Consider the following 15,339-nt stretch of genomic DNA (forward strand, 5'->3'; position numbering starts at 1 on the left):
GAGATATTAGAAGTAAGGATAATCCCCACAAGAGATATATGATATTTATGCATGCATGCATGAGTTTTCTCTCTATAAATTATTATGCTCTTATATTCTATGTTGTTGATCTCATCTAAGTTGAAAAAGAGGCTCATTACCTTGAAAGTGCATAAAATAAATTAGACTTGTTGTCTAATTTATTTTATGTTGCCTTACATTTATCGCTTTTAATTGTATATATTTTCAGTTTTTAAGGTATATTTTATTGCTCATCTTAATCTTAGTCTACTGTTTTATGTTCTTAATTGTAAATAATTTCAGTTTTAATTGATTTATTAACTATCCGTGTAATCAGTCTTCTGTTTTAGTAAACTGTTAAGTCAGTCTAAGCAGTATATTACTGAGACACTTTTTATTCTTTTTAAGATAAACATCATCTTATCCATACTAGCGAAATTCCTGTTTATCTTTGGCAACATTCCATTGCTGTTGTGACAGCCTGTTTACACTGTCAGAGAACTTTGTATCAGACTGAACAATTAACCCCATGTCTTTTTCATTCTCCCTACCTTGAGAGTGATACCATAGAGTTGGTACATTGATCTAGGATTATTTCTCCCGATATGAAGAACCTTCATGACCAACGTTAAACTTCAGTTACTACTTCTCAGCCCATCTGCTTAATTTGTTAGACCTCTTTGTAATAGCATAACCTGATTACTGTGATTAACTACCCTACCAGCATTCGTATAATCTGCAAATTTAGACATAGAGCTTGATATGCCTTCAGCAGTTTTCAAAATATATAAGAGCAATAAAGCTCAATCCTTCCTACTTTAATACTATTTGTAAAATATAGAGATTAACTCATACCTTTTTATAGGATGTTCTTCATCCCGCCACTCACATCAAATAATCCAATTAATACATTATATAAAACTAAATTTATGACACGATATTATGGTTTAAAATTGTTGATATATAGGAGTTTCTTAAAAATAATCTTGTATTCAATTTCCATAACCTACTCACTGCCAAAAGGAAGAGCAAAGCAAAGCTGATGCACATCGACCCACTAAAAACTAAACCATCCAGCAATAACAGACTGCAAATTGAAGACAATTCTCAAATTTGCTAAAATATTATAGACTAAACTTCTTAATGAGGGACAAAGTTATTTAAGGGTGATCCATGCTCACAGAAGTAAAATGACACTTAACAATCTCCACTCTCTTTTATACTAATAATAAGATTCAATTTAGCATACCACAACGATATTATTTTTATTAACCAATGCAAATAATGTTATTTACACATGCGTGTAAAGGTCTAAGAGTCCAAAATGTTTTCCAAATTTTCGGACTCGTGGACCTTTTTGTATTAATTCCTTGAATGTTCCCATTTAGAATTTGTTTTTGGTAACATCATCAGTTGGTCCCACTGCATGCAATTTAAAAAATCTCTGAGACCGCTGTAGTCACCTTCATGAAAGCAAAGACCCTTCACTTCACCTTCACCCCTGTTGGTAGTTTCATCTTTAAGTAATTCCCACATCAGTACAATGTGATCACTGCCACCTAATGGTTGCTTTATCTGCAGATTCTTAATGCATGAAGAATCACTGCTGATAATCCAATAAAGATTATTACTCCCTGTGGCTGCCTCTCTAACATGCTGCTGTAGAAAACAGTCATCCAATAACTCCACACTTGCTAGTGTGTAAGTGACCAATCCACAAGTTCCAATCCAGTCTATATCTGGAAAGTTAAAATCCCACATTATAAGACAATCTGATTTACTGGCCCACTCTATTTCACTGTACAGTTGTTCATTGTACTTATCAGAGTCATTAGGCCTATAACACACTCCTACTCTCAACTTGGTTTCTGTAGTGCTTATGTCACACCAAACTGACTTAATACTGCAATGTCCACCCATTTCAACTGGATGCACTTCCTTATATTTTGTGTTTCTTTACTAGTAGCATCACCTCTCCTTCCTATCTCCAGGTGGGAAGGAGCAGCAGTGCATAGCACACGCTTCTTGATTAGACCGGGGTTCGAGCCCGTCACCACCAAATACGGAGGATGCGGAAAGATCAGGGAATGACCACCGCATATCCCGGAGCAATATGGCCTTAGTTGCTAATGCTCCTAAAAACCAAATAACAACAACAACAACAACCTTCCTATCTATTCTTCCCGTACACATTGTATTCCCCAAATTCCAATTCTGCATTCCTTATCTCTGTGTGATACCATGTCTCTGATATCCTAATTATATCAGCCTTTGATGTCTTCACCAGCACCTTAAATTCTTCAAATTTATTTACTGTACTCCTAGCATTGGTGTACATGCAAGTATATATGCACCTGTTCTTACACTTAGTTACACCAACATAACCCATGTATTTACTGGTTTCATGACTCCCAGCATTTCTTAAAATCCCCAGCAACTTGCTTTCCAGGCTGCTGCTCCTTCCAATAGAAGCAGTGCAAGAATCATTTTTACCTCTTCCTGTGGCTACTGTTAATCTATTAGTCTGTGAATCTCCCCCAAGCTAGCAGTTTTCCAACCCACCTAACGTTGCCTCGATAGCATCAGCAAATATTCTTGCGCCCTTTCTATTTAAGTGTATCCCATTCCTGTAGCAGCATTCTCTCCTGTTAACAAGCACGGGCCACGCTGAGAAAAATTCTATCCCATGAGCCCTGCACAATCTCTCCAGGGCTGAATTAACTCACTACTTTTTTTCAATACTGATCTGTACTTGCTTAGTAAATCTGCAGATCTCCTACACTTAATGTCATTAGTGCCAACGTGTACAGCAATATCACATTTTATGCCTTTAAAAGATATCTGCTCTACAACGTCATCAACTTTTGTGCCTGGCAGACATACCCTGGTTGTATTCCACCCATATTTTTTTGCACAATATATTTCCCTGTCACCCTGGCAGTAAAGTCACCGACAATAACTAGCTCTTGTGGGACCAGAGCATTCTACTCTGTAGGTTGTCACTGTATTGCTTAATGATCAAGTGCAAACTCTGAGAAGTTAGGAGTCAAATCAGCATTGTCATGGGCCTTTATGAGAACTTGAAGAACAGGATAGATGCTCTTGAAGGACTTAACTGGGGGACCCATCAAGCTCTCATCTGCCCACATCGTCAGAGTTTGCACTTGATCATTAAGCAATACAGTGACAACCTACAGAGTAGAATGCTCTGGTCCCACAAGAGCTAGTTATTGTCGGTGACTTTACTGCCAGGGTGACAGGGAAATATATTGTGCAAAAAAGTATGGGTGGAATACAACCAGGGTATGTCTGCCAGGCACAAAAGTTGATGACGTTGTAGAGCAGATATCTTTTAAAGGCATAAAATGTGATATTGCTGTACACGTTGGCACTAATGACATTAAGTGTAGGAGATCTGCAGATTTACTAAGCAAGTACAGATCAGTATTGAAAAAAAGTAGTGAGTTAGGGTCAAATTTGAAAGTGTCTGCAATCCTGCCCAGACAGGATAGGAGGGAGTATATGATGAGAGCCTTGTCAATCACTACTCACTACTTTTTTTCAATACTGATCTGTACTTGCTTAGTAAATCTGCAGATCTCCTACACTTAATGTCATTAGTGCCAACGTGTACAGCAATATCACATTTTATGCCTTTAAAAGATATCTGCTCTACAACGTCATCAACTTTTGTGCCTGGCAGACATACCCTGGTTGTATTCCACCCATACTTTTTTGCACAATATATTTCCCTGTCACCCTGGCAGTAAAGTCACCGACAATAACTAGCTCTTGTGGGACCAGAGCATTCTACTCTGTAGGTTGTCACTGTATTGCTTAATGATCAAGTGCAAACTCTGATGATGTGGGCAGATGAGAGCTTGATGGGTCCCCCAGTTTAAGTCCTTCAAGAGCATCTATCCTGTTCTTCAAGTTCTCATAAAGGCCCATGACAATGCTGATTTGACTCCTAACTTCTTCCCACTCCTTACATTGAGCACCCATAAAGACATACCACTTGGCAATATCATGTCCCATTCCAGAAAGTTCCACAAAAATTTCACAAGTTGCACATTTTTTTAGGCTGCGATGTGTTGAATAATCGTCTCCTTCGGTTCTCCCCTGAGTCACTGCACTACTGCTATTCTGTGAACGTTACTTTGCTGCTCTAGTCTGGGGCATGATTTTCGATTAAAATTTAATTATTTAACAATGAAAATTAATAAGGTTAATAAATTTAATTGATTAATTTACAACAATACTCTACTTTACTCTACAATACTATGCTAAGCTGATGCAGTAATACTTTTCCACTATATAGTTTTATTTTATACCTTAGCTATCAAGTTCAAGGTATATGCTATGAAGTTACACAACTCTGTTACTAATGTTAAATTACTTATATCCTTGGCTAAATTCAAAAGATATATGCCCAAAAAGTGATAAAAATTGTTATTTATTATAATTAAAACCCTACTATACTTCTGCGCTACTGGTTATGCTATGATATTCCCGCCAAAACTCTGATATGATAGCAGTAAGAAGTAGCGAGTTGTAACTTTCAAAGTCACTAGCTAAATTTAATGAATAATCTAATGAATGCTAATAAGCCTATATTAATCTATTTGTAAAACACAGATTAATACGTTAACTATTCAAAAATATGATAAAATACAAAAGATATATGTCCAAAAGGTGATTAAACCCTTCAGAATACTTATTTATTACAATTCAATTCCTACTATTAGTCTGCGCTACTAGTTATTCCTGATATTCCTGCCAAAACACATACACGCAATATGAATAGCAAGTTGTAAAATACAAAATCAAATCACTAGCTAAATTTAAAAAAATAAGCTAATGAACTCTACTAAGCCTGCTTAATCCATTTGTAAAACAGGATTTAACATGTTAACTAATCAAAAATATGATAAAATTTCAAGGAACACTTATCCTTTTGCAGCAGCTACAGAAGTCTACATCTTCACCAAGTGAAACCTGGCAGCCATGTGGTATGGTATACAACTATTTTCCTTCATTCTTCTGAGGATATTGTGTGGTTTTTGTAATTTTGCCATATCAGGGATATAGATGGTTTGACTATTGATGATCATGCTCAGGTAACTGATAAACTGAATGAGTATTATGCATCTACATTCACACCTTGAGGAGTTATTCAAGGAGTGGAATGCCAGAAGATTATCACACTATAACAGGGAACTAAGTGATTTTGTAATGACTGAGAGCAAAGTGGAAGAGCAATTGTTGAAGTTAAACATAAGGAAGGCACCTAGGGTGAATAGTATCTATCCAGTACTATTAAAGGAGGCAGCAAAAGAAATAAGCAAACCATTAGTCATAATTATGAAAACTTCCTTGGACTCAGGGGAGGTTCCCATGGACTGGAGATGTGCAAATGTGTCCCCAATTCACAAAGGGGGATATAAGGGTGGCATGGGTAATTACAGACCTGTTAGTCTAACTTCTGTTCCAGGGGGAAATAATGGAGTAACTGGTTAAGGAAGATACATGGGATCATCTATACAAGACTAGAAGATACATGGGATCATCTAGACAAGACTGCATTTATAGTTCAGACACAGCATGGATTTGTTACCTACTATGTTATGGATTTGTTATTGCCTACTATGATGTGCTCACAAAGGAATTGGATGCAAAGAATAATTTTGATATCATACACTTGGATTTTAGGAAAGCTTTTGATACTGTGGCACATGGAAGACTGCTATACAAATTGGAGCAGTATGGCATTAAGGGCAAGTTGCTACAATGGATAAAAGGATGGTTGAGTGGGAGAAGACAGAGAGTGGTTATCAATGAACACTGCTCTTCATGGTCTAATGTTATTAATGGAGTCCTCCAGGGTTTGATGTTGTGCCTATTGTTGCTTTCGGTGTTTATCAATGATATTGATGAAGGTATATCAGGGTTAATGTCTAAGTTTGCAGACGATATGAAGGTTGACAGTGTTGTTAATGACAGTAATGATAGTACTGTACTGCAACGGGATCTGCAAAAGTTGAGCAGATGGGCTGAGAGGTAACAACTGAAGTTTAACATTGACAAATGTAAAGTACTGCATATGGGTAGTAGTAACACCAGAGTAACGTATCAACTCGGTGGTACTACATGCAGGGTAGTGGAGAATGAAAAAGACTTGGGTAATTGTGCAGTCAGATATGAAGTTTTCTGAGCAGTGCAAAAGGGCTGCAAGAATAGCTCATGGTGTCTTGTCAATGATATACAGGAATTTTGTTAGCAAGGATAAGGTGATTGTTCCCTTGTATAAGGCAATGGTCAAGCTGCACCTTGAGTACTGTATATAGGAGATCTTGTTGTAGGAATGATGTAGAGCTGCTGGAACGAGTACAGAGAGGTGAGAGGAACAATTGCGTGCACTTACAAAGAAAGGCTTAAGTTCTGTAAATTGCAGCTTTTGGAGACTAGGCACCTGCAAGGTGGTCTAATTGAGGTTATACACCTTGGCCTTGAATGGATTCAGCAAGCTCAATGCTAATGGGATTCTTCTTCTTGCTCAGATTACTCACCTGAGGGGGCATAAATTCAAATTGAGGGAAGACAGTTGTAGAATAGATGTGCGGAAATTTGCCTTTAGCCAGTGGGTGGCTGATAGTTGGAACAAACTTCCATCTGTTGTAGTGGAAGTCAGGAACTTAAACATTTGGAGTGAATGGATGGTTGAAATGGGAAGGGTGGTTTTTTTTTTTTTTTTGGTTCATGCTTTCTTGCATCGTATGCCCTGCTAATGCTATGCTAATAGTAGCAGTATTTTATTATTCATTCAAGAGTTCCATAAAAATCAACTTACATGAGAAGTTCTGGAACGTATCTCTTACTCTACAGAATTAGAAGAATCAAGAAAGAACATCGCCATGTTACTCACAACAACCTTTGTGTCTTTGTCAAGTGTCAACTTGACAAAGACACAAATGATTGCAAGCAGAAACAGCAATAATGAATTTCTAGTTCTGATATAAAATACATGCCAATAAAAGTAGAGACAATGTATAAGTAGAAAACTAAATTTAGTAAAAAGTTAAATTTAGTGAAAATCTTTGGTTAAAAATGAATGTAAACGTAAATAAGTAGGTGTAGAAAAAAAAAAAGAGGAGGGACCAATTATGTAGATTGCATATAGTTTACACAAAAAAAAATTAAGAATGAAAAGATGGAAAGTAAAAATGGAAATAAAGTATAATTAAAGGGTAGGAAAAGGAAAGTGAGAAGGAAGATAAGACTAACAGCGGGAAGGAGAAAGGAAGGATAACAAAAGGAATCCAAGGCAGTAAAAACATAACCCTGGCAAAGTTATGAAGATAAAATATAAACAATAATGTAAGAAAATAGACCATGTATAAGTATAGTACGAAAGCATCAATAATACCTAGCCAAATCTGAATTCACAGAATGTTAGCAAAACGGCATCGTTTTAAGTTATATTGTGAATATATTGTAATATATTTTAATATATTGTGAATACCTTCAAACAAGTTGCCATGATATTGCACTACTTTGAATAAGTAACGCTTCACCTGAGGAGAAGACTAATGTTACTTGTTCTCAGATGGATACCACCACCCAGACTGCACCGTTTCAGAGCTATTTGGCCATTCTTCGGTGGGTGGGTGAGTTACTTATTCGAAGTAGTGCAATTCATGGCAAGTCGTTGAGATATAACTTAAAACAATGCCGTTTTGCTAACATTCTGTGAATTCAGATTTGGCTATGTATTATTGATGCTTTTGCACTATACATAGTCTAGACTTTTCCATAGCTTGAGGCTTCAGCCCTAAACGCCTTGTAGTCTAAACACATCATACACCATCAGGCATCTCTCTTATTGTGGAGTTATACTTCGTAACTGTTTTGCCATCATTGCATCACTTGGGTACCAACCCACCCACCGAAGAAGGGCCAAATAGCCCTGAAATGGTGCCATCTGGGTGGTGGTATCCATTGAGAATAAGTAACATTAGTCTTCTCCTCAGGTGAAGCGTTACTTATTTGAAGTAGTGCAATATCATGGCAACTCATTTCAAAGGTATTCAAAATATGAGATATAACTTAAAACGATGCCGTTTTGCTAACGTTCTGTGAATTCAGATTTGGCTATGTATTATTGATGCTTTCGCACTATACTTATACATAGTCTAGACTTTTCCATAGCTTGAGGCTTCAGCCCTAAACGCTTTATAGTGTAAGAAAATAGTTAAAAATATACGAGGAAAAGAAAGAAAGTAGGAAAAAGCAATCTAATGCAGTATAAGCTGTCTCAGCAATGCAGGGAAAATAAAGTAATAAGGAAATAAAAAAGTAATAAAGAAATAAGAAAAGTATAAATAGTTTTTAGGTAAAGGAGCAAAAATAATTTGTAGGCAGAAGAGAGGGAAAAAAATTACACAAAAATATATATACAGAATTAGAAGGATCAAGAAAGAATATTGACATATATTTTACATCAGAAATAGAGACATAATAGTGCCATCTCTACTTGCAATCGTGGTGATTGACATCTGACAAAGACAGCAGGGTTGTGTCTTCATTGAATGCATAGTTGAATACAGCAGTATTCAAATATGGTCTTTTTTTTATTTAATTTAATTTATTTTTTTATCCAATGTTATTTATATGTGAACAATGTTGAATTATTCACATATAAATTGAACTACTTTCCTTGCTAATATAGCAATTGGTGTCATTTAGTATTAAACTATCAATATCAATAGTGGCAAATGATGCAAGAAAGCATGCTTATAAAGTAGCCAAAAAAGAAACCCACATCACCTGTTCATACCCTCCAATAATTTGTCTAGTTCTTCCTTGAATTTATTTAAACTACCCATTTCCACAACAGCAAATGAAAGATTGTTCCAACAATTAACCATCCTTCCTCAGTTTGAATTTGTCTCTCGTGTGTAGTCTGGGCAAGAGGAAGAATGCCATCAGAATTTATCTTACTCAACCAATTCACAGCCTTAAACACCTCAATCCCTCAATCAGATCACATCATCTTGCTGGTGTCTAGTCTCCATATGCTGCAATTTGCAGAACTGAAGCCTTTCTTGGTAAGACTACCCTTTTGTTCCCTTCACCAATCTTGTTACCTTTCTCTTTACCCCTTCCAGCAGATATACATCCATTCTAAAATTAGGCTTCTAAACCTGTATGCAGTACTGAAGATGTGGCTAACCATGGCCTTGTTTAAAGGGATAATCGCCTCCTTAACCTTGTGAGCTGCCCTAGCAACCTCTCTGCACTACTCAGAACGACTTCATATCTGATTTGAAAGTCAGTTTGACCATAGTTGAATAGGAATGATCTGAATAATTATTCATTGTCTTAAATGATCTAAATGAATAAGTTCCAATTTTTTTACCACGAAACTCCAAAAACAAAATCCAATTAGCAATAGAGAAAGGAAATATAAATCCTTTGCTTTGAGAAGTAATATGTATTTGCAGTAGAATTCCAGTTATCTAAAATTTTTTTGCAGTTATTTTTACTCCTTTTTTTTTACTCAAATAAGTCTACACATAAAATAGTTAACAAGAAACAAAGTTATGACTTCAAAAAGTTAGTTTTAAGAAAGTTACAACTCCATTTATTTAAAGCATTAAGAACAAAGCAGTGAAGAATCATTTTAATCTGTGTCACTTATGTATAATAACACGCACATGATATGATATGATGCTTAAAAACTTAACTCTAAAAGAAGACTACAGCTATTACATAAAATAATTCAAATAAAAATTTATAGAATAGTCAGGTTGCTGATTTTATTTTTATAAGCATAGTTTTTTATGATTATATAGGAATGGCATTGTTGATATCAGTAGCCTGCCTGGCTTTTTTTGCACAGTCACATTAGAATTTTTTTTTCCCTATGTTTTATTATTATTAGCCATATGGTCGTGCAAGGAAGCTTGACGCTTATGCTGCCCATACTCACCAGATGTGAGCCCTAACCTAAATCAATTTCAAAGACCCATTATAACACTTTGTTTACAGTCATCAAATTTTGAACTTGAGGGAGAAAGTTTTGTGCCCCCTTTGACATAAAGAAAGTATGTTTTCTGCCCTCTTTGACATAAGATAACATCCCATAAAAAGGTATTTATTTTACTTTTCTTGTCTATAACTGAACCTTAAAGTTTAGGCCAAGTCCTGGTTCCACACTTTAAAATCACAGGTTCTGATGCCCTTAGTGTATCAGAACTTGATCATTTGATATGAATATTCTGTATTTGAAAGTTTAATTCAAAATAACATACACTCTTAGTGTCAAAATAGTAAAGTATATTTTGGCAATAAAACAAAGTATGTACAAGCTAAAGAACAGTACGTTTTGGTAAACTAAGATAAAAATTTGAACAGTTTAGCTACCTAAATAAGCTTTCTACATAAATATAATAAAAAAAAAGTTAGTATAATTAACAGTTGAATAATGCATTCATTGACAATCTGACATCTAAAACCATAAGCACATAAGAGTTGCTCACTTTAACATAGAAAAGATAGTCTGATGGAATTTTATCTTGGTAAGACCACCCCTTTGTTCCCTTCACCAATCTCATTGCCCTTCTCTGTGCCCATTCCAGCAGATATACATCCATCCTAAAATGTGTCCTAACCATGGCCTTGTATAAAGGGATTATCACCTCCTTATCCAGCAGGTTACAGCATCAGATAGCATCATACAAGTAACATCATTCCATGACTAGTAGATGCAGTGAGAAGTCTTCCTAGCAGTGTATTTAGTGACACCAAAAGGTTTGTCCTGCCTCCATAATGCTTCTTAGTTTTCAGACCTTTAATTATAAATATTATTCTCCACCACTAGCAGGATGCATTCAAATTATTTTAGCTTCATACATCAATTCACTTTGCCGGAGGGATAGTAATGCAATGAATCAGTGAATGCCTGTGGTTTCTGAAAGTTCACTTATGAAAACACTGATGGAATTTATTTTAAATTCCTGTTAAACTCCAAGTATTTAGGATAAAACCTAAATTTAAATGACCATGTAGTAAAAATTGTGAAGCACTCATTAACACTGGCCTATCACACGCAACATGCCAATATACAAGTAACAATAAAAGCATTGTTTAAAGAAGACCACAAAGCTATGTGAGGACAATTTAATTATGGACTTTTAATACAAGGAAATTATTTTGAGCTTAAAATATTATTAGTTTTCACTTACATACAATAAAGTAAAGTCAAACTCTATGAGCTTCAAATAATAAAGTTTCTGAGAATTAAAGGAAGGCTCTTAAAAGTCTTTCTCAGAGTGTCTGCTGGATTTAAAAGTCAGATAAGAGCTATTTGAAGTTATCTGTTCTCTCCACAGAATATATCGTTCTCTAAGTTCTTGTTTGTTAGAGACCCTTGGTTGAAGTTTCCATAGAGATTTCCTCTTACAATTTGTACTCTCAAATAGTTTTTGGACATGTTAATAACATAATACAAAACCAGTGAACAAAGCATCTGCAAACAATCATGTGCTTTAGGATGTTCACAACTATGTAGCTATGTTTGCAGATAGAATTGGCACATTCTGCGCTACTGATGTCTAGTTTTATTTGTGTCATTTTCATATACAAATTACTACGATTTTTCACTTTTTTTTGTTGTTCTTTTATGCTTTGGATATTGATTGAATTTAAAATTAATTATCTGAAAGACCCACTGTTTCGAATAACTGAGGATCTACTGTATTTCACATAGCTTTAGGGTTTTTTGTTTTTTTTTTTCTTCTTTTCTTTTTTCATATGAACTTCTCTTATAATCTTGCTCCACAAATAATATATTTCAGATGCATTTCACATGTTTTTTTTTTTTTTTTTGTTAAAAGGATTCAAGAGCAAGTGCTGAGGAGCAGATCTATCAACAATTAAATAAAAGGATTGACGAATTTATACAATTAGGTACTAATGCAAATCTAAATTTTATAAATGTAAATTTATCACAAGCATAATTTTGCTTTACGTTTTGTTGTGGCATTTAATTTCTTAACAGTACTATAAAGTTCTATTTCATTATTAGTATGTTATAAGTGGATTAACACATCAGTAAGGATATTTTTGTTAGTGAAGAAACTAATAATTACTTTAAAATTTGAATTATGTTTTGGACAAAAAATTAAATGGCCAGAACATAATTAAAAATTTAAAGTAATTATTATTAGTTTGGAAATTATTATTAGTTTGGATACTATGCTTACTTGAAGAATCAAATTTCATATTCATAACAGTTATTAGTTATTTTATTGAAAAAGAAAATAAAAAGCATTCCTCAATTAAATGGCATCAGTATCCACTTTCACACCTTGACATTTAGAAGCTTATAGAAAACAACAAATCGAGATTTGTCATTGAAATTTATATTTCTAACACTCTAAAGAAGTAAACAAAATAAAATGTACTTTTCATAATATCATTAGATATTTTTCACAAAAAAAAAAAAAAAAAAAAATACATAACTGGTTTCATGATGCATTTTAATTCCATCTTTTTGAAGCTTGTGAGCAAAGAGATATTTTTAATTAGTCTTTCTCTTCATAACTGATATTAGTATTAATAGTGACAAATGATGCAAGCTTATGCAACATCAAAAAAAAAAGAACCACAGCACTTATCATATCACTTATCCACCCCTTTAACATTTGTCTAATTCTTCCTTGAATTTATTCACAATATCCACTTTCACAACACCAGGTGGACCTAACCATTGCCTTATACAATAGGATAATCACCTCCTTATTCCTGCTAGCAAAATTCTTACATCATTGACAAAAACCAGATGGGCTGTCCTAGCAACCCACCTGCAATCCTCACAGAACTTTCTTTCTGACTACACAATTACCCCAAGTCTGTCCAAATCATTCTCCACTACTCTTACTGTGTTCACCACACATGTTTTAGTGGGATTGCCGATACCTATATGCAGTATGTTTAAATTTCTGATCCTCAGCCCATCTGCCTAATTTTTTCTAGATCTTCTAGTAGCATTTCCTGTAACCACCTTGCCAACCTTTGTATCACATGGGAACTTAGACATATACTTTTGTCTAAGTTTACATATACTTTCCTAAAATGAGAACTTTAGACCTGTATGCATCATTAAGATGTGGCCTAACCATTGCCTTATACAGTTTAGGTTAATCACCTTATTGCTGCTAACAAAATTCTTACATCACTGATAAAACCACATGGGCTGACCTAGCAACCCATTTGTAATCCTCACAGAACTTTCTTTCTGACTACACAATTACCCCAGGTCTGTCCAACTCATTCTCTGCTACCCTTACTGTGTTAATCACACAGATGTTTTAGTGGGATTGGGATCGCCGATATCTATATGCAGTATGTTTCAATTGCTGATCCTCAGCCCATCTGTCTAATTTTTTCTAGATCTTGTTCTCTCTTCTGGCGCCTCCGTAGCCAGGTGGGCAGGAGCAGCAGCGTGTAGCACACGCTTCTTGAATAGACCAGGGTTCGAGCTTGTAATCACCAAATATGGAGGATGCGCAAAGGTCAGGGAATGACCACCACATATCCCCAGAGCAATATGGCCTTAGTTGCTAATGCTCCTAAAAACCAAATAACAAACAAACAAACAACAGATCTTGTTCTAGTATCATTTCCTAACCACCTTACCAATCTTTGTATCATATGGAAACTTAGACATATACTTATATACATATATATGCTTTCATCAGTACCATTAATAAATATAGCAAGTCAGTAGGACCACTAATGGCAGAACACTAAAAAGAGCAGTGTCCATTGATAAAAGTCATTTTTTCCCACTCAACTATCCTGTTATTCATGCCAGTAACTTGCCCCTAGTGCAACATTGCTCTAATTTGTACAGCAGTTGTTTATGTGTAACAGTGTCAAAAGGTTTCTGAAATCTAAATATATAACGTCAAAACTATATATATATTTTTTTTTTCGGTTCATTTGTTACTGCATCATAGTATCCAATCAGATTGGTCAGACAGACAAAATCACTTTTTAAACCTATGCTGCGACTTAAATCTGTGGTTCCCAAAACTACTGAGATCTATGGACCCTTTCAAAAATAAAAAATAAAAAAATTTTACGGACCCCTCTATATATATATATATATATATATGAATATTAAATATAACATTCTTAAAGGCAATATTTAAAAAGTTACATATGATGAAGAGGTATTCTGTTGATGCAATGGTTTCAATTAATAAAAGATTAATAAATCAGGTATGACAGATGCACCTAAAAGTGCAAAGCAGCATTAAAGGATGCAAGAGTATATATAAGTTTGTATTAATACATTGAATAAAGTATGCATAAATGGATGTGAAAGTTACACAAAGTGCCAGTAACTAGAAGGGTGTGGAAAGTAGAAAAAGAAGTGTAGTAGATTTGTGAAAGGTGAAAGAATGTTAATATCCTAAAGGTTATGATAAATTAAGACAATTATGGGCTGAATTACCAAGCCAATAGAAAGTGGGAGAACTGTAAAGTAAAATTAGTACATCAAAGTACTAATAAAATAAAATTGCAAATAAATAAACAGAAAATGAAAATAAAATGATAGCTTTATAGCTGTCATCAGATATAGGGGGAAAACATATTTAGAAAATGGTCGAATATAGGTAAGGCAAATATGCTTGATTTGATGTCAGCTAAAATAAATATTGATATATGATTAGGTATTTCATCAGGGGACTACACCTAACCAATGTATCAGGAACTGCGTTTCTATGCTTGTCCATAGTAGTAGAAGAAAAGTGATAGGCCAAAAAGCAACGAAAAATTAAATTAGCACATTCTAAAACAGTATGGACAAGCTAGTCCAAAGTTATTTATTTATTTAGGTAATAATATGGATCAAGTTAAATAAATATTTATTTTATTTTAATAAATAAAAAAAATATTTATTAATAATTACACAACATAGTGTAATTTATTTAGGTAAAATAAGGATCAAGTCAAAATAAATATTTTATTTTTATTTTAATAAATAAATAAAAATAAATATTTATTTAACTTGATCCTTATTTTTACCTAAATAAATTACAATGCGTTTGGACTACCTTGTCCATGCTGTATCAAAATGTGCTAATTTCATTTTTAGTTGCTTTTTGGCCTATCACTTTTCTTCTACTACTATGGACAAGCATAGAAATGCAGTTCCTGATACATTGGTCAGGTGTAGTTCCCTGATGAAATATCTGATCATGTATCAATATTTATTTTAGCTGACATTAGATCAAGCATATTTGCCTTACTTATATGCGACCATTT

At 34.4% G+C, this 15,339-nt stretch overlaps 1 protein-coding gene across 2 annotated transcripts in view; it reads left to right on the forward strand.

The window, feature by feature from the left end:
* The window catches only part of Sec15 (exocyst complex component Sec15), a 654,019-nt gene that overhangs the window by 448,014 nt on the left and 190,666 nt on the right, over positions 1–15,339 (forward strand). For both annotated transcript variants that reach the window (XR_016546976.1, XM_090374206.1), the window contains exon 15: positions 11,898–11,970. Coding sequence is in view for 1 of the 2 variants with exons in the window: in XM_090374206.1 (XP_090230332.1) it covers positions 11,898–11,970 (73 nt within the window). In the remaining variant the exon portion in view is untranslated. The remainder of the gene's footprint in view (positions 1–11,897; positions 11,971–15,339) is intronic.

This window comes from Mastigoproctus giganteus, chromosome 5 (genome assembly GCF_048544385.1).
Source record: "Mastigoproctus giganteus isolate SK-2022 chromosome 5, ASM4854438v1, whole genome shotgun sequence".
NCBI lineage: Eukaryota > Metazoa > Arthropoda > Arachnida > Uropygi > Thelyphonidae > Mastigoproctus > Mastigoproctus giganteus.